Here is a 22,590-nt window from a genome sequence, read left to right as displayed (position 1 = left end):
CGTGACACGAGATCGAGCTATGACAACATTTTTTCTGCTGATGACTAGACTGCACAACCGTGACGAATGACCTGTTCCAAATTTCACTTTATCTGCAAGTTGATGTTTTAGCAAGATTTTGGACGTCAGTTTATTTGTAACAATGAGTGGTTGTGTACAAATCGTTGAGTGTGTTCCCAATTTTTCAGAGGGACGTTCAAAAGAGGTTAGTTGGTTGACTCTTGTGCGGTGATTGAATGAATTGTGTACAACTACAATGTTACTGTACAGATAAGTAGACATAGGTGATTAAACTAGACTAGACATTCTGGTTGGTTTTTGTTTTGTTTTACTAACTTGGGAAGGAATATGGGTTTTTGTTCGTATAAATTAAAAGTGACACATACCCGTAACAAATCTGGTCCGGTCAATGGTTCTGAAATCTATTCAACTTGGGTCAGCTCCCTCCAAGCCAAGGGTCAGGGAATGTGACTAACTAAACCAATTAAATTGAGTCGAAATTGAGTATTGAGTTGATGTGATCAGATAAGTGACTTAATTGACCTGGGGCCGATTTCACAAAGGTCTCAAATTGATCGTAACTTCAAATCAATCGTAGTTGCTAAGTAAAGTGTGATGTCACAATACAAATCTCAATGGTGATACTGAAAATTTGTCTTGAGATGAATTTTATTGCTTTGTGAAATCGGCCCCTGGACTGGCAGGACTGGGGATCCTTTTGGATTATACTTTCTGTTGCGCTAGTTTAATTCAAAGTACAAGCCTGTACAAAGTTCCAGTACTAGATTACTTATTTAGTATAATTGTTGTTGTGTGTCTCTGCTGGTGCCAGTTTTTATAGGTTAGGGTTGAAATGTGATGACATCTCCAATGACTACAGTTCTCCTCCTCCCTGCATGACTAATTTCAACTCTGTTATTTCTGATTTATCCAGGTCATCGATGCGATTGCAGAGGCACTCATTTGTACCCAAGGATGTCACCTACTGGATGTGGACCCAGGTCCATCAACAAACCGCACAGTCTACACCTTTGTGGGCTCTCCATCTGCTGTCGTTGAGGGCGCTTTGAATATGGCGAGGGTGGCTGCAAAGTTGATCGACATGCGAGGCCATCATGGTAAAAAAGCTTTTAAGGTTATTAAAAAAGGTTGTTTGTTTGATTGTGCAATATTGTTTGTTTTCATTTCAGGACTCAAAAAATGGGTTGGTAATGAGAAGATAATTATGTCAAATTATGCAAATCATCTAATTTACATATTGTAACTGAGACAGTGACTTTTTAGTGTTTTATGATTCAGGCCTCAAATCGACCCACATCAATTGCCATGGCACTGTGCCCTTGCTGTGGTGCCCTTTGCAAGTTCTTATACAAATTTACATTTTCCTCATAGAAGTGCCCCCTTACTAGAGGAAAACTGCCTTGCCCCATCAAGAAAGACATTCAAGGGCTGATGAATTGTTCATGGACTTTGAATGTGATTATAATCATTTCATGAATTATTTATGTTGCAGGAGAGCATCCTCGTATGGGAGCTCTGGATGTGTGTCCGTTCATTCCGGTGAATAATACAACAATGGAGGATTGCGTTGGATGTGCTAAAGAGTTTGGTTCACGTCTCGCTCAAGAACTTGGCGTACCAGGTAGGAATAAGCTGCAACTGTTTCAAACTTTTCTCTTGACTTCGTAATCAGGGCACAATTTCATGAAGCTATTCAGCAGAAAATACTGCTTAGCAAATTTCTTTGCTTAGCGAAAAATAAGTGGGGTACCAGTTGCAACAATCTAAACTTTATGGTATTTCGGCTGGTAACATGTTTTTGCTCAACAAAGTTTTTCTCTGCTTAGCAAGTTGTTTGTACTCGGTTAATGAAATTTGGGCCCAAGTTATAAGTTAATTAACAAAAATAGTTCCACCTGAGATTTGTCTTAACACTGTCATCAGCAAACGGTTCTCACTTACATAAAAGTGTTCTTTATTGCGAGAAACTCATCTTTGATATTTTCTTTTACGAATTTTTCTAGTTTACCTCTATGCCAATGCAGCCTGTGAAGACAAAAGGAAGATACTGTCCTCAATAAGAGATGGAGAGTATGAGAAAATGCCCCAGAAGGTTTGTCTTCATTTTCATCTTTCTTTTAACTTTTGTCAATTTGAAACTTTGGTATGGTGCAAGTTGGTTCTGGAGGAAAACAACTTTTATCAAATAGATCCTGTTCACCATACTTGGTTGTACCAAGAACAAGCCACATAATTTTCGCTGATAGAGCTTTCTCAGTCTAAGGACAGAAACTCTGGAATAAACTTCCAAATCACATCAGGGACACAACAACCTTCTAACACATCTAAGACACTTCTGAAAGCCAGTTTGTTTCAGGTGGCTAACCGTTGATTAATTATTAATTCCTTCTGTGCCTCAGTGCCTTTGAAATCTTTGGTTTAGGCGTCTTATAAATTCTTGTGTAGGATTTGAAACTTTGCAAGATGGAATAAACTTAGAGAGGTTTGCAATAAAACCATGTGAATATCTCTTTTGAGTTCTGTTAATTTTTTTAATCTGCATAGAGATAAAGAATATTAATTTTGATTCTACCCTTACATCGATCACTGATGTGTGTTAGCGCTGTATACTCAGTACTTTCCTGAGTTTTGAAAAGAAAACAAGATTGATTTATTTATTTAGTGAGTTTATTTTGAATGATTTTATTTCTTGTTTCAGCTTGCCAACCCTGACTGGTATCCTGACTACGGCACGAATGACTTCATCCCAACTTGGGGTGCAACTGCTACAGGCGCTCGTAAGTTCCTCATTGCCTTCAATGTCAACCTGCTGGGAACCAAGGAACAGGCTCATCGGATCGCTCTCAATGTCCGAGAACAAGGGCGTGATCCTTCCCAGGTGAGATAGTAGTCTTGGCCCAAGACGTCAGTAGTGATCGATAGTGGATAGTGTACTGCGCTTGGTTCCTCTTACAGCATAACTTTAATTGGCTCTTACTCTCGGAGTGAGGCAGTCAACACCCATACACATTTCTGAATGTGTATGGTACCAGGGTTTGCTCATCTGGGCCCAAATTCATAGAGCTGCTAAGCACAACCATTTTCTTAGCATGAAATTTTTTGTCTTGATAAAAAACAGGATTACCAACCAAATGTTCACGTAATTTTCAGGATAAGCAAACAACAGCTGAATACCAGTAACAAGCAATATGCAACAAATGGAAATTTGGTTGGTAATCCTGTTTTTATCAAGAAAGACATTTCATGCTAAGCAAAGTTTGGCCCTGGAGGTTGTTACAAAAAAGTTTGCCCTGAACAATTTGACATAGCAACTGTCTCTATAGTCTGAGGAATTCAAATGTGAGCAGTAACTTGTGACCAAGCAAGTTATTGTACCATACAGTCACTAATGGCTTGTTGCCTTTGTGTACAGTTTTGTTATCAAACAAATAATAAACAGTATATAAAGTTTGAATTAATGACAATTCCGTGGTGACCAGCGGGGTCAACTTTCAGAGTTTCTGTCCCATAAATACTAATTTGTATTCTTATGATTTATCTGCTTAGCGTGGGACGCTGAAGTCTGTTCAAGGCATTGGTTGGTGGTTAGATGAAGCCAATCTAGCCCAGGTTAGCTTGAATCTTCTGGACATGGATGTCACGCCCCTGCATCAGGCATTTGAAGAGTGTAAAAAGTTTGCAGAGGTAAGACCAAAACTTGTTTGGTGGACAATTGTTAAACTTGTAACTGCTGCAAGGCCAGTGGAAATAAAAAAACTTGTTTAAGGGATCAAAAAAAAGTTTCAGAAAATGTTCTTTTTATACAAAATTATTTAAATTATTAGGAGAACCCCAAAATGATAAACATTTTACTATTGGTTAGAAGCCTACAGCAGCTTTCAATAGTGAGAAACATTTCATTTAGAAGTAATGTTAGTTTAATTGTATACATCTACATTTGTATATTTTGTATTTTATTTTTTTTTACCCATACACCGATGTGTGTTAGCACTGTATACTCAGTACTTTCCCAAGTCCTGTGAAAAAATACCACAGGCATGTTACTCGGGTGGGATTCCAACACAGGACCCTTGCAATTCTAGAGCAGTGTCTATTACCAACTAGACTACCGATATTGCCCGGTAGCTAGAGGCAGTTCGAATCCTATTTTTTGCCAGCGGGTATCGCAACGAGGCAATATCGGTAGTCTAGTTGGTAAGACACTGCTCTAGAATTGCAAGGGTCATGGGTTCGAATCCCTCCCGAGTAATATGCCTGTGTTATTTGTTCACGGGACTCGGGAAAGTAAAGAGTGTACAGTGCTAACACACATCGTTGTATGGGTAAAAACCAAAATTAATATTCTTTATCCAGATGCAAATTTAACATCTATTATATCGTTGCGGTACCCGCTGCCAAAGCATAGGATTCGAACTGCCTCTAGCTACCGGGCAATCTTGGTAGTCTAGTTGGTAAGACACTGCTCTAGAATTGCAAGGGTCGTGGGTTCGAATCCCACCTGATAAATATGCCTGTGATATTTTTTCACGGGCAGGGGCAAGTACTATACAGTGCTAACACATCGTTGTATGGGTAAAAACCAAAAAATTAATATTCTTTATCCCCGATGCAAATTTAACATCTACTATATACATTTATATAGGATTAAAAAGTTACACTTTGCCTTTAATAATGTTCTTTACTAAGAAGCTACAACTGTATGTTTCTCATGAATAGGAGCTGAATGTTGCCGTTTGTGGATCACAGATCGTCGGCTTAGTTCCTAGGAAAGCTATTCTAGAAGCCGCTGATTTTTATATTCAGAAAGAAAATCTCTTCATCTTGGAAGAAGATCAGAAAATCAGACTGGTAAGATATTTTTGATAAAAAGTTAAATCTTCCTTTATAAATGACAATTTTTTTTTTAATGGGTGTTCTTTAGGTAATTACCCCACAAGTTAATACCATAACAATTTATTATGAAAAAGCACTGGAGAGCTGTTATAGCAAACTGTTAGATCCGGCACCATTTGAAGAATAAGAGGTAATTTTTCACACTCTCAAAAATCTGAGACATCTGATGAATGACACAATTCTATGCAACAAGGGTGTTTTTGATTTCACTTTTTTTCTTGCAACCCAATGATCAACTGATGAGCCCATATTTTCAATGATTTGTTATTATAGGATACAGCAAGTGTGGATACTCCATTTAATCCTGATTTGGACAGACATTGTATGATATGGTTTGCCAATTTACTTGTTTAACTTTTTTTTCAGGTGATTGACAAGTTAGGTCTGAGCTCACTCAGTCTCTTCAAACCCAATGAAAGAATTGTTGAGTAAGTTATTTATATCCATATCAAGACAAGAAATGGTTTAGCTTTGTATAATTTGTATGCAATGAGTGAGGTAGCTCGACTTTCAGCAGAGTTTGTGTGTTTAGAAATGACAAAACATTTTAAAAAGCACTTGTCGGTGAAAACTCACAGGGGCCGATAAGAACTCGCTAAGCACAGAAATATATTGCTTAGCAGAAATAGGTTACCAGCCAAAATACCATACCATACTGTACTGCTACCACTTAATTCTTACTTAGAAAAGATATTTGCTTAGCTGATTGATCTTCTCAACAGCTTTAGGAAACTGTAACCTGATCAGAAATTGTAACCTGGCTAGAAATAACAAATGTATTGCTCCTTTTTATGAATAGGGATGAACAAATTGTTATTGTACACTTGAAATTGTTTGATGTATAAAGGTACCACAACTTTGTGGACCAAGAATCTATGTTAACTTCCTAAATGTGATTTCTTTTCATTGTAACATTCAGGTATATGATTGCCGAGGATTCGTCCTTGTCCGCCCCACTCGCTAACATGAGTTTGAAATCATTCATTAAGAGTGTTGGTTCCAGGACTCCAGCCCCAGGTGGAGGATCGGTTGCTGCTGCTGTAGGTGCAATGGTAGGCACAGACAAATCTTACATTTCTTGTTTAAACCCTGCGCCATAGTATACTCAAACCATCCTGTCTGTACAGCATGCGACTGTACTGCTAAAACTAATTTTGGCTGCTCGCAAACTTTTCTAACATGGTATAAATAGATTCTGAAAGGTTGACTGATACTGAATTTTGATTTGTTACCGTGCCGTTAATGAGTACACACGACTTATTTACAAAGGCACAGCTGCTGACTGTGTCAGACCTCTGTGCAGAATTTTAAACAGCCTGCATTCATAATCTTGAATAACCAGGGATGAGAAATTTCAGACTTTCATCAGAATTCAGTAATTTTGAGTGCCTGAAGAAAAAGAATCGGCGGTTGTTTTTTTTCCGCACATAACGAAATCCTGCTCTTTGATCTACTTGTCTAGTGCTGAGGATACTTTTCCTAAAAGCTCTTTGAAATCTAAACCGCAGGGGTAACCAAAAGATAGAAATATCATCATTTCAACTTAAAGTTTCTCAAAAAAAAATTTAATCCTAATTTCAGACTTTTTTGTCAGACTCTCACCTTGGATAACATTGTGTTTGAAATAGCACTCTGCAGAATTGAGGGTTGCTTGTGGGACAGTGGGCCTAGAATGAGTTAAGCCGACACTGGACAGTTTAGCGCAGCACTTTGTGAATTCTTGTCTGCTTTTGCAATGCAGGGAGCTGCTTTAACGAGTATGGTTGGATGGTTGTCGTTTGGGAATAAGAAGTTTGAACACCTCGATGCCGAGATGAGACGACTCATACCACCGCTTAACAATGTCATGCAGAGTCTGGTACCACTGATTGATGCCGACACTAATGCATTCAATGGATATATGGTAAGGTCAAATGAGACAAGGATCCAGACTTGGCTACTCCGAAGACTCGATATTTAAATGATGTCACACAGAGCCATTGGTCTGGTACCCTTGATTTTTATTTTTTTTAGTTGATATCCGACCATACAAAATGAGAAAGGGTTTCATATATTTGATCCATTTCTAAAGACTTTGTAGGAGAAAGGCCCCGAACTACAAGTGGGTTTACAGACACATTGTGAGTAGTCTTGTTAAACTATAAAAAAATACCACTTTATTTGTCAAACCTTTTAGTTTCTTTTTTATTTTATTCTTAGGCGGCAATCAAGATGCCCAAGTCCACAGAAGAAGAAACAAAACGGTAAGAAAATTATCTTCTCAAATGTCACTTTTCTTTAAAGCCATTGGACACTTTCGGAACAGAAAAAAAATTGAAAGTTCACAGATTTACAAATAACTTACAGGGTTTACAGAAGGTAATGGGGAAAGACTTCTCTTGAAATATTATTCCATGAAATGCTTTACTTTTTGAGAAAACATTAAAACAAGATCAATTCTCGATATCGAGAATTACGGATTTCTTTGAAACACATGTCATGACACGGCGAAACGTGCGGAAACAGATGGGTTTTCCCGCTATTTTCTCCCGACTCCGATGACCGATTGAGCCTACATTTTCACAGGTTTGTTATTTTATATCATAATTTGTGATACACGAAGGGTGGGCCTTGGACAATACTGTTTACCGAAAGTGTCCAATGGCTTTAACTCAAGTTTGTTTTTCACTAAATACTGGTGTTGAATTTGGATGCTATGGTTTGATGGAAGTTTTTCCAAGAAAAATGCTGGAAATAAAAATGTTCACCAAAGTAGACGAGGAGGTCTACCGTACACAACGCAGTTGGTCCTGCCTATTGGTACAAGTCTACCGTACACAACGCAGTTGGTCCTGCCTATTGGTACAAGTCTACCGTACACAACGCAGTTGGTCCTGCCTATTGGTACAAGTCTACCGTACACAACGCAGTTGGTCCTGCCTATTGGTACAAGTCTACCGTACACAACGCAGTTGGTCCTGCCTATTGGTACAAGTCGTAGCAGAGGTTCCCTAAGCTGCGCTGGATAGACAATAATATGACAAAGTGTAGTGGTAGAAGTGTAGGAGAGCTGAAAACAGCTGCAACTAAAAGAGAACAGGTGATGGCGGCGACTCCAGGAGTGCGCCCCCATTACAATTTGAAGACGAGGCAGCCACGGACGCAAGTCTATGTCCAATGATTTTTTGTTTTTACCAAAATAGTATTTGCTTAGTGAACATTAAACTGGATTTTCTGTTTTGTTTTAGGCGTGAAGAGTGTATGCAACTTGCCATACAAGCGGCTATCTCAGTGCCGATGCAGGTAGCAAGATGTGTCAGTAATATCTGGGAGCCATTGAAGGAGCTTGCTAAGTGCGGAAACATACAGTGTGTCTCCGACCTTCAGGTATTGTGGAAAATTTGCCCAGTCAGGTTTATTATTTGATATCTGAAATAAAAAACTACCCCCCCCCACCCTGGCTGCTGTTTTTTTCCCAGTAGTATCATAACTTAGCCGAGTAGAGCATTTGTTGCAAAAGGCTGTATACTCCCCAGGGAGCTGAGATGGTTTAAGGAATGATTTAAGGCCCAGTGACCAGGGGTAATAATGTTGGAGTGCCATGAGTGTCACTACGTGACGGACCTGAGCGCGATATAAGAAGCCATTATTATTACAAGCCATTAGTATTAACTTAGGTGTGATCCCTGGCTACACGACAGTTACAGGTTTTTATGGCTTCTGACAGGCACCCCAAGAACATAGATTTGAGGAGACTGCCAACATCCAGTAGGGCTAGATAGCTCAGTTGGTAGAGCGCTGGCACATTAATCCAGATGGCATTGGTTCAAATCCCGCTGTAGTCAATTTTCTCTTTGTTCAACCCCAAATCAAAAGACTATCTGAACAGTTTCCATGATCTCGTTTGAAGTCATCTATGTCAGCATTGAGTGTCTTTAAGTGGATTGCAAGAACATTGTGGATTTCCCGTAATCTTTTCTGAATTCGGTTTTAATATCGCCACCTTCAATTTAATTTCAATTCACCGATGAGGAGTAAAACATTAAATATTTATTTATGTCAGGTTGGTGCGAGGGCGCTAGAGGTTGGTGTTTGGGGAGCCTACTATAACGTCATGGTGAATATTCCAAATGTGACAGATGAAGGAATCAAAGCTAAGGTATAGACTTGTCTTTGGGGGATTCAGTTTGAAAGGGAAGGTGTATGTTTGGTAACAGTCCTAAAAAACAATGGCATTAAAGGCAGTGGACACTGTTGGTTATTACTCAAAATAGTTATTATCATAAAACCTTACTTGGTAATGAGTAATGGGGAGAGGTTGATAGTACAAAACATTGTGAGAAACGGCTCCCTCTGAAGTGACATAGTTTTCGAGAAAGAAGTAATTTTCTACTAATTTGATTTCGAGACCTCAAGTTTAGAATTTGAGGTCTCGAAATCAAGCATCTGAAAGCACACAACTTCGTGTGACAAGGGTGTTCTTTCTTTCATTACCTCGCAACTTCGACGACCAATTGAGCTCAAATTTTCACAGGTTTGTTATTTTATGCATATGTTGAGATACACCAAGTGAGAAGACTGGTCTTTGACAATTACCAATAGTGTCCAGTGTCTTTCAAACGCACTTTGAAGTAAAGCAGATAGTATAAAGCATTTTGAGAATCATTTCACTTCGAAGTAACGTGGTTGTAGAACAAATATATAAGATTTTATCAAAACAAATTTGAATGTGAGAAATGTTACAGACGGAAACGTTTCTCAGATTGTGTATTCCAAAACACAAATCGTTATTCCTGCATAGACTAAATGGCTCCTGATTTTCAGTGATGTTTCAAAATGCCACTACTTTGAAATTTTCACAGTCAGTTTTATAGTATCTATAGGATTAAAACAATAACGTTTCCAAAAACAAAAAGCATACATTCCCTCTATCGATTGAAATGCGTGTACATTTTTGTTTGAAATTTATTATTTGCAATGAATGTAGAGTTAGACATAAGCTTTAGTCGTGTACCAACCTAAAAGGCTCATACACTTTGACTGTTCTATCCATTCTAACAGGCAAAGGAAGACATTGACCAATTCTTAAAGCTGGCAAGAGAGGGCGCTGCTGAAGTGCTGAGCATTGCTGATGGCCGAGCATCGAGCGATTGAAACGGCTAATAGGGGAGTTTTGGGACTCTAGGTGGCAGCAGACTTACCAGGTAAATCCATTGTCCTTGGTAAAGTGGGCATGCTCAGATCTACATAATTTCAATTCAATTCAATTCATTTCACGAAATGGATATTTACCTGGTAAGCCTGCTGCGGCCTAGCGTTACAAAGTGATCCCATCGGAAGACATGTTGCACTGCCACCAGCAGCTTCAAAAGGTTATTTTTAAATGTTTAGTAAATAGAATGAGCTGTTAACTAACCAAACGAACTGGTTGTATAAATGCACAAAATAGTTAATAATAAGAGGTTTCCACCCTAGCAGAGACTTTCAAAAAGGCTAAATGTTAGAGTGGAACATTATAAGGTTTTGTGTTTTTTTTTGTCTTGTCTTTTTCTGTGAAGGGTTTATAAAGACTTTCTAAAAGTTACAAACTTATTTCTGTGTATTCATTCTAGATTTTAAGGATTTTATTTAACATTTATTATTATTAAAAACTGAAATAATTTCAATGTATACTTGGTTTGCGGTAACACCATGTGTGTATCTACTTGCCATGTAGAGTTTGTTCTTAGAGAACTGTCTTGCTTTATTCTACTACTGCGGAGTAGATTTTCGGGGGTTCGGGAGACTTCTCAGTTCTGAAAAGTTCTGAACTGTCCTGCTTTTTGAAATAATGTCAGTATTCTTAGATTTGATAAACAATAAATCGCTTGCCAAAATTTGTTATCTTTTTTGTTGACCGAGGCATAATTACCTAAACATATTGTGTGCTTTCTGATTGGATGTCAAATTATAGAGATATGGTCCCAGTACGCAATACAGGTATATTTTGTTTCATGGTTTTTAAGTTTGGTGAGTAGTTGGGAAATTGTGACATCAACTTGAATTAATAAAACAATGTTTGAAAAAGTTATGAAAAATCTATTGGTGGGGGCAGCAAGGCAAAGTCCAGGGCAACAGAGGCCAAGACCAGGGCAAGGCCAGCCAGCCAGGCCTGTGATGTCTGGGTCTTTTTATTGTCAAAATGTTTTTAAAGTAATTAATAACAAATGCAATAAACATGAAAATTTAAGTGCCTTATTAAAAGTCCATGTACATTGTATTGTTATTGTGGAGACATAAAAATAACCCAAGGCACCAACAGCATTTGCCATGATGCCCTGAGCTTTTGCTGTGGTGCCCTTTGCAAAGTTCTCCCCGTCACCAAGTAAGGTTTTATGCTAATAATTGTTTTGAGTAACTACCAATAGTGTCCAATGCCTTTAAGAGCAAAATAATTCAAGGCTTGTGCTGTGTTGATAGCTTATAGATAATCAACATAACATGGTTTGAAGGTGAACAGCTCCCGGAGGAAACTGACAATCTAGTTTACCAACAATCCCAAGGCGAAACAGGGGACCATGCACTGGTTTGTCAACTTCGATACTAATCGACTGTCCACGCGAAAAAATTTAACAATTTTATGTTTGTACTACATGTATACCCCATACTTCTCTCTTAAGTTTGGCATCATTGAGCTTGAGAAATGTGTGCCACCATCTTTTCAAGTGCATTTTTAGCAAAAATTATTAGCGTGTGTGTCATAATTTACTACACCCGCAGTTCCTGCCACTCCTATTAAAATGTAAATGTATTTGACCGGTGAAAATTTAATTTCAAAAGGTGGTCGAGTTTTTGAGATATTGCCGACAATAATAATAATAAGACATTTGTAAAGCGCCTAATGCAAAAGCCTCTAAGCGCATTAAAGAAACAATAAAATAAACAATTAGAGAAAGATACAAGATACAAATGGACAATCCGGAGCAAATACCTCCACGCTGGAAGAATAATCCCCAATAGGAATACATTGTACATGCCGTGCATGCCATGCACACAATCATAAGAATTGTTACTGACTTTAACGTTTCTAAGATTCAAGTTTAGGGCATTACAACTAATAACTTTTTACCACATTACTTCAAAGTGAAATGTTTCTCAAAATGCTTTATACATGTTTTATCAAACGCTGCTGTAGGCTTAATTTAACCAAAAGTTTTTATGCCACTAATTTTAAGAGAAATTACCAGACCTAAACCTTCCCTTTAACCAACACAGCTCCTGTACAAAAGTCACTCCCCCTCCCCCTGAAATCCCATAAAGAATTCATCAGACTCCAGGGAGCATAATAAAGACACAATAGGAGGGGACCAGTTAGATAATACCACATACTGAGAATCACAATAGGAGGGGACCAGTTAGATCATACCACATACTGAGAATCACAATAGGAGGGGACCAGTTAGATAATACCACATACTGAGCACCAAATGCACTGTAGTTCACAATAACCAATTGTCAATAAATGCTTTTAACCATTTCAAGGCTATTATTTTTAGTGTGTGTTTAAGATAGTGGAGTAAAAGATGGTCGAGTTTCAGTGTGCTGAAGGTTATGCAACAGTGTGTCTACATATTATGCATATTTTGCCCTTAGGGAAAAAGAGGACCAGTTTTATTGAGTATAGACATGATAGAAGGCCAGACCTATAAACATGTACAGTACCGCTTGTAGAAAAAGCCTTTATAGACTTTGTGTGCTATAGTAACAACTTAGCTGAATTTTCTGAAGGTAAAAAATCGGCAATGGGATTGAAGTTAGCAGTTATGTCATTCTTGCATGTTACATGTGTGGTTTGGTTTTAGTTACAGGGTATTTTTTGTGAAATCGTACCAATACTGAATAAGGTACAAATAAATAAATCCTTTCAAAGGAAATATATGAGGCAATAAATATAAATATTTGGTTGTGTATTCATTGGTTGTAACCATCCCAGTAGTACTGTCCGACTATACATGTACGGTGGTCTTGAAATATAGATAAACTTATAGTTAAATCTTGTACAAAATATATTGTGTACAAGCTAACATAGTATATTTATACAGTCAACTCTCCTACTGTCTGATCATTCAATTTCATTGCAACAACATGACATCACCTGGTGAATGCATCTACCCGGTACACAGTCAACCCTCCTACTGCCTGACCATTCAATTTCATTGAACCAGTTTTATGATTGACTCACTGATTGACTGATTGATAGTTGTTCGCAGCGTGTACGCATTTCCATTCTTTGACCTCAGCGATGCACAGCAGCCAATGTAAGAAGTCTATACTAGTCAATCATGAAACTGGCAAACAATAATGAAATGCTACTATGTTGAAAGATGGCTTTAAAAGGCAAGAAGTAGATAGACTCAATGTTGAATTTCATTGTACACAAAGTGTTTATTACAAAAGTTATTATTGATATATATTCTCTTAAAATATAATTTAAAACACCAATTTTAAAGTAATCCAAAAAGCACACTCTCCATAGAACAATACAGCCAGAGAGAGCGCCATGCAGTAACTAGGTGAGAGTTCATAGTCCATGAACATCCACCGGCTTACATTGATTATGACCACAGTGCCTCTTTAAAACTACCAGGGTTGGGCTGTGTGATAAAGGACCAAGGCCTCAAATTAAAGCTCCTGTATAGAGCTGCTTAAGCAGAAAGTATTACTTAACAAGTCTACTAAGCAGATATGAGCGGGATACCAGTCACAATTTGTACATGTGACATGAAAGTTTAGCTGGTAAACCTCATTCTGGTATGCAAAATTTGTTTTGCTTATCTACTTTTTTGTGCTAAGCAGCTCTATGAAATTTGGCCCAGGTAAACATTGTAATGTGACCACCTTTGAACTAACAGGACTGCGTTTACTATCAAGTTAAATCCACCTATAAAGTGGTGTACATTGTTTGCGTAAAAGCCATAAATTCATTTTCATCCAAGTTTTCTAGTGTACTGGATCCATTGCCATTAGAAAGAATACCATTCATTTGGTCATAAGGTAGTCTGGGTTTCAGACAAAATGAAAGACAATATATTGTGTTAATTCCCACAATGTTTAAGATTTTTGCAGAGGGAATCTTTAAGATCTCTCTTTGTCCATCTTCCTGATTAAACCCGGAATGTTTTTTTCTGAGGTCTCAACTGGATGCACCAATCATTCAAATTAAACAATTTGTAAATTTTTTGTTTTTATGTTTACTCCCTGAAAAATATACACATGTTTATTCATTTTAATGACTTTTTAATACCTAAACAAACAGGCAATAAATTATTTGAATAGCTGCTTCAAACAAAAATTATTTTACAAGAAAATATTATTAAAGTTCATGGACAGTACATATACTTGAATGCAGTAAACACTTAAAGTGGTTCTACAGGTGGACAAGACAATTATCTTATAACGATGTTCACGCAAAAAATATACATATTTTAAAACCAAATGGCCATGAATTTTCAAATTATAAACCAAATTAGTTCATTGGATGCACAGTGTAAGTTGATTTTGAAACTTGATTAAGTGATATGCAAGTTTTTTTTTAAATGTGCATGACACTGCTACAAGAAGCTAACCTGACCTTTAACCTCTGACCCTGTGTGCTCTCTACTGAGCAGTGCTTTGTTCATAGGGCAGATAGAACAGTAGATATTCACCATGCTGCGGCCACCATTGTTGGGTATCCTGTCCACCAATATGGTCATATCATAGTTCACTAATAACAGGAGCCAGTCTATGTCCATGACAACTTTGTTTTCTCAGCCCAAGAAAAAGCATGAGGAAAAAGCAGTATGATGACGTTGTGACCATGGCCCAATTTCATAGTACCTTAAGCAGAAAATACTGCTTAATGACTGTCTGCAAGCAGAAATGAGCAGGGTACCAGTCATAAACTGTACATGTTAGTTTGGCTGGTAACCTTATTCTGGTAAGCATAAATTTGTTATGCTTAGCTACTTTTTCTGCTTAAGCAGCTCTATGAAACCGGAGCCCCTGTTGTAAAAGGTCATTCCAGGCTGGTGAATAACATCCGAGCGTCGTTGTATGAAGCATCTAATTTCTTTGCGTCTTGGGCATCTTCTGGATTGCAGTCGATGCGGAAATACTCGATCACAACTTGTTGATCCGTCTGTGCCATAAGAGTAAAGTTGAAAGTTGTCCTAAGGAGCAAGACACAAATGAAAATTTACAACAACTACTTGTTACGTGATATACAAATAAATAAGATAAGATACAAAAATGTTATTATCCTTGAAAGTTTTTCTAAGGAGTAAGACAGAAATAAAAGTTTACAACAAATACTTATTACTACTTGATATACAAATGATTAAGACAAGATACAAACTCTATTATCCTACACTGTGAGAATTAAAATAATAACACTGATATTTATTTCACAGTAACATAATATACACGGACAAGGAACATATAACAACTTTTCAGAATTAGTACACATACATGAATTTGATATTATGTTGTACAGAATACATCCTGTGACCGTGCGTCAGTATAAAGGTCATAGAACTGCACAAAAAAAATCATTATCAGTAACCTTAAACATACCAAAAATACACAGAAACTGAGCAGGAAATGCAAGAAAATAAGAGATACTTACTGAAATTTCATGAAGATATGGTTATCATGCTGTGGTGTAGGCTTACAGTAATCACTGCAACAATAACAAGTAACAAATTTGTATGTTTTTAAATGGTTCTGTTTTTAATGGTGTGTTAATGTAATTTTTAATGTATAATAAGTTTTTTTTTAGTGACCTAGGGTTTTTACTTCTTTAATGTTGTGCTTTTACTCTTTCGTATTTTTAATTAACCAACAGCATCTAAATATATATTTACTGATTTAATGGTTTACTGTATATTTTGTTGTGATATCAGGTATAGTGTTTTGGTTGCACGACACCATTTTCAGTCTGAATGCAGCACAATCCACTGTGCAGTTAAGTCTGGCACCCCGTGTCCATAAATACATCTTGGGGACCAAAAAATGACTTTCAATCACAACTCTCTCAATTCACAACTCTGTATCAGGGTTGCAATAGATGCAGTTCCTCTCCCATTCAAACGAGTGCAAACCATAATGAGGCTGAGAGGTGAAGTAGTCTGAATCCATTTTGAATATTTGAAGGAAAAATAAAATGGAAGATAGTTCAATCAAATTTACAACTTACATTGGAAAGAGACTGCGATTCAGCGTAATGTTGAAGTTTTCTATAACCTGTACAAAAAGAAAATTTTATAAAGAGAATATTGAGTTGTAAGTTGAGAATAGTACTGCCATCTAGTGACTAAATCACAATGTTTTGATTTGTGCTATGCATAATCATAGACGTTAAGTCATTGTTTGTATGAGAGAGATTGGCTGTTGCCAGCTTGGTGTTCATAATAATAATAATAATAATAATAATAATAATAATAATAATAATAACAAGAACGCTTTTAATGCGCCGGTATCCATAAAGTATTGATGCTCCTGGCGCAGAACAAAAACACATAAAGCAATATAACATTACTGTGGGAGTTTGCCGAGTTCCCTTGATGCTTAGATCATCTAAACAAACAAACAAACAAACAAACAAGAGGTAGACGGAGAGAGGGGAGAGGTTCTCATCATACCTGCTGTGTGCTCCTGATTCCTATCTTCTGATTCCGAACAAATTTCTGGTTTAGAACCATCTTTTGATAGAACATCACTGTCACGTCAAGTTGGAAGTCATTTGCACTCACGGCAACAAAATTATTATTCGTCACATTATAAGTAGACTGAAAAGAAAGTACAAACAAAAAAATGTTTCACAAAGATACTACTACAAGTCATATTTTCTGTCAGCAGCCTCGTCATATTAATAAAGATAATAACAATGGTAATAATATACATCTTAGGCCTGTACAGCATCTTACATCTAAAACATACATGCCAAGGGCTGTATGCTTCGTTTTTGAAAGGGCAAGGGCACCAAGGCATTTTCTCTTTGGCAAAGGGCACCCTATGAGGAAATTGTAAATTCCTACTGGAGCATTTCAAGGGCACCAAGGCAATGGCAAGGGGCAACGGAGGCAATCGCCTTCGTTGCCTCCGTGAAGTATCAGGCCTGCATGCCATAGCACTTAACAAGGAATTAAATACTGGGTTAAGCACATAAATGCACAGGTAACTACATTAAATTATGGAATAAAGTTAGGTGCACAAGCCATGTCAAACATGAAGTACAAGTATTACGTTTAAAAAACATGGAGAAAAGTTAGGAACACTTTAGCAAAGAAAAACCAAAACCTGTAAAACATTTGTAAATGCAGAATAAAGTGTAGGATTTACAAGTACAGACCCAATAATTATAGCAAAAGCAGAATGCAGTGTATTATAACAATTAAGCTGAAAATTGTCATAAAAAGAATTAAGCCAAAGCCAAACCATCCACCAATTTTGCATAGTCAAACTAAAATAATGCACGCCTGTAGTTGCATCTATGAGAGGGCAAGGCTGTTTTTATTTTGCAAAGGGCGCTTTTATTGGAAAATTTGGAAGTGGTACCAAGGTCACAACCTGGGCAACAGAGTCCATGGACTCGGTGGGCTACGTGCAATACCAGGCCTGATAAGGAGTTTTCAAAACCTTTTTTAAAATCAGAGAAGAAACTTACTTGTAATGTCATGAAACATCTATTTCTTGTAACATTCAGATCAACATATAAAGTTGTGACATTGTCTTGGACGACATCGACAGAGCGTGGAATGAGAAGGGCACTAAGGCCACCCGCTAAGGCAATACAGATGATGAAGGACAACGACACGTACAACCACCTGATGATGAAGAAACAATAAATGATAGTTTTAGACAAATAATTCAAGTCAAATATTTATTTAATCAGGCAAGATATGGGCCCAATTTCGTAGAGCTGCTTAGCACAAAAATTTGCTACGCCTGAAATTTCTTCCTTGATGATAACAGGATTACCAACCAAATTTCCGTGCGATTTTCAGGATTTATAAGCAAACAACAGCTGAATAGCAGTAACAAGCAATATGCCACAAAAAGAAAATTTGGTTGGTAATCTTGTTTTAATCAAGGAAGAAATATCATGCTTTAGAAGCAAAGTTTTGTGGCTAAGCAGCTCTATGAAATGTGGCCCTGGTCCTTGGGAAAAAGGTAGTACATTTTATCAAGTACAAACGCAAACCTGTAACATGCATAACATGTGTACATGGTATTGCCTGAAAATATAGAACATGTTACTGTGCCCCTTATCTTTGCATAACCACTTTACCTAGAAAAGTTTATGTTAACATCATGAGAAAGCATTGTGTTTGAGATGGAATCGTTGTGTTTGAGATTGGAATACTTACGTTCTACGAGGTTTTAAACGGTCGTCTCTGTAAGGAATAAGAGCAACAAGATCATCTTCTTGGCCTGTTGAGAAAAAAGGCAATGTTTAATTATAAGAACAGGACACTTAAAATTGGTTGTATAAACCATAATAGTATTGAAAAACATAACAATATCATCGACAGTGCATAATTAAGGAACCATGATTATACTTCCTGCGAATATGATGCGTATTGTGGCGTCACAAACTCACACGATTGCTTAACTTCTGCGTAACATTTGAAGCGACAACAGCCATGTGACGTCAAAAATCGCTTCTCATCCGGAGGAAGTATGAATCAGGCTTGATTGAGGTCTAAGGGTGAAGATTTTAACGGAAGATATATTTACCTCTTGGAATTTTTCCAGTTCCTTTGCACGTTGGGCACGTTAGACCAGTGCTCAATTCTTCATACGAGAATGACGGAGTTCTAAAATTCACCGATGGTGGAATACTATTTGAATTCTCTTCTCTCTGTTCATTGGTCGCATTTGAGTTCAAGTGATCGATAGATGAATAATTATGATCACAAGGGGAGGCTGAACTTAGAAGAGGCGCGTCTTTTCCTCCAGAGGCTCCCATGATGTCTGGTGCGATGTTACCGCTCATGCCAATCTACGTCTTATGGCCTATTTAACAGAAAATATTCAGTTGTCAACCTTTAAGAGATAGTCATTACATGGTGTTACCGCAAACCTTTCCATATCGTATTTCTACAATGCAAATGTTCAAGTCCTACTTGTCAAACCTTTGGTATTTTCAGAACCGACAACTACTCAAAGAAGATTCATATTAGGCATGCAGGCCTGATACTTCATGGCGGCAACGAGGGCGGTTGCCTCCATGCCCCCATGCCAATGCCTTGGTGCCCTTGAAATGCTCGGACAGTAGAAATTGAATAGAAATTTACAAATTCCTCATAGTAAAATATATGACTATAATGAGTACTGCCTTTCTTTAGTAAACTATAGTACACCATCTCACTCACTCGGATCATAATTATAGCGCCCTCCTGTTTTTTTATGTACCCACATACTCGCAGCCGAACGAGAACCGTAAACCATTTGCATCCCGCTTCGCAGTCAACATGCTGCAACAGCACCTTTGAGAACTTATTAAATAGCATTTTCTCCCTAATGTGTACATCCCAAATAGTAATTATCTTCTATTTTCTACCTTAAAATTATATTAATTAAGCATTTATATTGGATCTATATTTTCACCCTTTTTGTACTACTGCTAATTTCTTTTTAATCCCAAGATAATCCCAAGATGGTGGGGGAGGGGCAGGGGAGGGATGACCAAAGAAAAGATCCGTGTTGTGGGAGTCAATTTTCAATTCATTTTATTTTTCATGAAAATAGAATGTTCAACTTCAAGTAGGGAGGCCAGTGAAACGACTGTTTTCAGATTTATATCTGTAAGCGTGTAAAAAACAAAATTTATAATCAGCGTTTGTTGACCTTTTCATTCATCAAAAGTAGGAATTTAAACAATATTTCAGTAGATGAAAGATTGATCTTTTCATTTGTCTTATTTTTTGTCCCAATGGGTATGGTTTATGAGATGAATTATTTCAAGAAAATCCCGCTTAATCAGCGCTGACTTACCGACGCGTCAACTCTTGGGCGCGGCCATCTTGATTTCTGGTCCTAATGCCAACTCGCGTTTTAGGCTAGATCTCGCGAGATTTAGGGGGGTTTGCATAGATGATGTCATCATTTTGTAGAAGAAAGCAAGCTCTTTCGTTTGATGTGTGACATGCCAACTTTCGCGAATGTGGTGACTCCTTAACAAGACTGTTTGCAAGAGGCCAAAAAAGGTACAGTTTTCTACCATGTTTTTTACTTAAAAAACTCCAAAATACACACATCAGGAGTCGATGAAACTTATATGAAACTATGTTTTTCTGAACACTTATACATTCACCAATAAAGGATACATTTTTTTATTTTTTTTAACGAAGGCGCAAAATGGGCGCATGGGCGATTTTAATGGGGAGGTCTAAAGGCCGGTTTATAGTCGGTCGCGCGATGGTCGCGCGACGGAAATCTTGCGCGCAATCCTAAGACTGAGGCCTAAAAACCGTGTCTTTTTATGATCGCGCGTCCAGATTTCCGACGCCCGACCATCGCGCGACCGACTTTAACTCGGCCTTAATGGCAAATGCCAAAAACATCGTTGCAGTTGTGAGTGGAATTTTATTCAGGCTTTGTTGACAACAGTCAACACAGTGCATGTGTTGTAAGGCCTATACTTTTTGTTTACATTGTTTATACCACAATTTCTTTACCATTTAATGACATTGTTGATGATAAACATTTAAATTTAATTCAATAATAAATAAAACAAACTTAAATTTTTCTTATTTATAATTTGTTTTATTTATTTTCTCTAGACTAGAAGAGGATGAATTTGCTTCCCATCTATGGTTTATGATGAACTTTTTCAAGGGCCCTGACAAATCAAGTACAATTAATAATTACCTTTTTTGTACAATTAATATGCAGATATACAGATATTTCGGAGTCAGATATATCAGATGAGGAGCAAGACTCCATGTGGCTAGCATATATTGACGAAAATAAAGGCTGGTACAATGTAAGCACACATTCTTGTTTAACAAAATTGTTAAAATAACAATTTTGTTAATAGGTCCCTGGATATCCATCTTGGTTCAACATCAAATATGACGAAGATGAGCAGCTGTACACATACCAATTAATGGAAGATTACAGAAAAGGAGACCTCCAAATTATTTTTTAAGGTAATTTAGTTCATGTATGATGAATTTGAAGTTATTTTTGTTATGGCCACCCAACATACAATTTTGTGATTTTGGATTTGCGTCAGTAAAATCTTACAGACAGAAAACGCCTATTTTTGAACTTTAAATTACCATAACTTCTCTATACTTTCAGCTATGAAGCTGATTTTTACACCATTGCATTTCTCTTTAAATTCTCTTTTCAATGGTACTAAACTTGTGGGGTTCCTTTAAAAAAAAACATGAAAAGTGCCGGCCTCCCTACTTACAGACAGAAAACGCCTATTTTTGAACTTTAAATTACCATAACTTCTCTATACTTTCAGCTATGAAGCTGATTTTTACACCATTGCATTTCTCTTTAAATTCTCTTTTCAATGGTACTAAACTTGTGGGGTTCCTTTAAAAAAAAACATGAAAAGTGCCGGCCTCCCTACTTACAGACAGAAAACGCCTATTTTTGAACTTTAAATTACCATAACTTCTCTATACTTTCAGCTATGAAGCTGATTTTTACACCATTGAATTTCTCTTTAAATTCTCTTTACAATGGTACCAAACTTGTGGGGTTCGTAAAAAAAAACATGAAAAGTGCCGGCCTCCCTACTTCAAGTAATTTTTTTATTCTTATGTCCAAATGTGTAATCAATTGAACATGCCTTGTCACACTTGTGCCCGTCTTATTTTGAGTTTCCCTTAATTAATCATATTTTTTTATTAATAATAATATATAAGCCGCACAAACATTTTTACAGCAATTACACACCAGAACATAAGTTTAAAACCCAACAGTGCGTATCCTCCTAAAAAAATTATGAAGATTGAACCCGTTTTCAATATCTCACCTTTTAGCTTGAAATGTAGCCATTCGATGTTCGACGGCACTTTTGGCAAGACAATCTCGCTACACTACAGTTTACACCGTGACCATGCGGATTATACCATGATGGAATTTGAAACGTCGAAGGAAGGAATATCGGCTTCCTTTTGTGCAGCAGCAAATCTCTTCGGCTCACCATGGAGGTAGAATTGGGCTCACTAACCAGACAGGTCAAGTCACACAAGTGGTCTTGTGAGTGTGTGACACGAAACCACACAATGCATCGTATTGTATATTGTCGGTTACATCACTTTGTGTACACATTGCCACCACCTAGCTGTGCATGTATTGACGACGTGCACCCATTCATTACCATACACAGTACTGCTGTAGTGGTGACACAGGGTACCATACCACTTTTGTTGTTGGCCTTGCGTTAAACACAACGCCTTGTTATTACGTAAGAGGCTGGCACCAGACGACAGTACTTAAAGGGGCAGTCTAACATCATAACAAACAATTTGGGGGTTGAATTTTTGTACTTTTCCTTTCACAGTACAGTCTCCTCCTTCCCCATAGAAAAAATAAATACATATTTTTAGGGAAAAATATGTAACGCAAAGCTCATCCTATCCCGCTAGCGCTTTTGTCTAGTTGTTAACTCTACCTCCATGTTATCAATGTCGCCGCGCCTCTTTATAA

The 22,590-nt window shown here is 37.3% G+C and overlaps 2 protein-coding genes across 3 annotated transcripts; one reads left to right on the top strand and one right to left on the bottom strand.

Annotated features, from left to right (window-relative positions):
• The first annotated feature begins 6 nt into the window (after positions 1 to 6).
• Positions 7 to 10,590, top strand: LOC117300381 (formimidoyltransferase-cyclodeaminase-like). Of its 2 annotated transcripts, none has more exons than XM_033784160.1 (14): positions 7 to 205; positions 935 to 1,118; positions 1,514 to 1,642; positions 2,025 to 2,113; positions 2,720 to 2,899; positions 3,568 to 3,705; positions 4,738 to 4,869; positions 5,281 to 5,342; positions 5,834 to 5,966; positions 6,656 to 6,817; positions 7,114 to 7,157; positions 8,142 to 8,280; positions 8,957 to 9,052; positions 9,955 to 10,590. In XM_033784160.1, the coding sequence occupies exons 1-14, from the start codon at positions 143 to 145 to the stop codon at positions 10,045 to 10,047; spliced, it is 1,644 nt and encodes a 547-aa protein (XP_033640051.1). In that variant the 5' UTR covers positions 7 to 142; the 3' UTR covers positions 10,048 to 10,590. The 2 variants fall into 2 exon arrangements, with proteins under 2 accessions (XP_033640051.1, XP_033640052.1); XM_033784161.1 differs by lacking the exon at positions 7 to 205 and adding an exon at positions 209 to 284.
• A 4,244-nt stretch (positions 10,591 to 14,834) lies between these two features.
• On the bottom strand, positions 14,835 to 22,209 carry LOC117300048 (transmembrane protein 106B-like). The gene is made up of 8 exons (XM_033783719.1): positions 21,914 to 22,209; positions 18,652 to 18,930; positions 18,282 to 18,345; positions 17,579 to 17,738; positions 16,554 to 16,700; positions 16,109 to 16,155; positions 15,539 to 15,592; positions 14,835 to 15,083 (listed from the first exon to the last, which is right to left on the bottom strand). The coding sequence occupies exons 2-8, from the start codon at positions 18,908 to 18,910 to the stop codon at positions 14,930 to 14,932; spliced, it is 885 nt and encodes a 294-aa protein (XP_033639610.1). The 5' UTR covers positions 18,911 to 18,930; positions 21,914 to 22,209; the 3' UTR covers positions 14,835 to 14,929.
• Between the last annotated feature and the right edge of the window lie 381 nt (positions 22,210 to 22,590).

Source organism: Asterias rubens, chromosome 15, assembly GCF_902459465.1.
Source record: "Asterias rubens chromosome 15, eAstRub1.3, whole genome shotgun sequence".
Lineage (NCBI taxonomy): Eukaryota > Metazoa > Echinodermata > Asteroidea > Forcipulatida > Asteriidae > Asterias > Asterias rubens.
Note: the sequence above shows the minus strand (reverse complement) of the source record. Positions and strands in the feature narration are given on the sequence as shown.

Bases quoted from the DNA above. Each gene is read 5' to 3' on its own strand.
- LOC117300381 (XM_033784160.1), top strand. From the start codon at position 143: ATGAGTGGTTGTGTACAAATCGTTGAGTGTGTTCCCAATTTTTCAGAG. The intron at 4,870-5,280 runs GTAAGATATTTT...CTTTTTTTTCAG, and splicing joins AAGATCAGAAAATCAGACTG to GTGATTGACAAGTTAGGTCT. The intron at 9,053-9,954 runs GTATAGACTTGT...CCATTCTAACAG, and splicing joins ATGAAGGAATCAAAGCTAAG to GCAAAGGAAGACATTGACCA.
- LOC117300048 (XM_033783719.1), bottom strand. From the start codon at position 18,910: ATGAGCGGTAACATCGCACCAGACATCATGGGAGCCTCTGGAGGAAAA. The intron at 17,739-18,281 runs GTAAGTATTCCA...CTTCATCATCAG, and splicing joins CGTTTAAAACCTCGTAGAAC to GTGGTTGTACGTGTCGTTGT. The intron at 16,156-16,553 runs GTATGATGAGAA...CTTTTTGTACAG, and splicing joins GAATCAGGAGCACACAGCAG to GTTATAGAAAACTTCAACAT.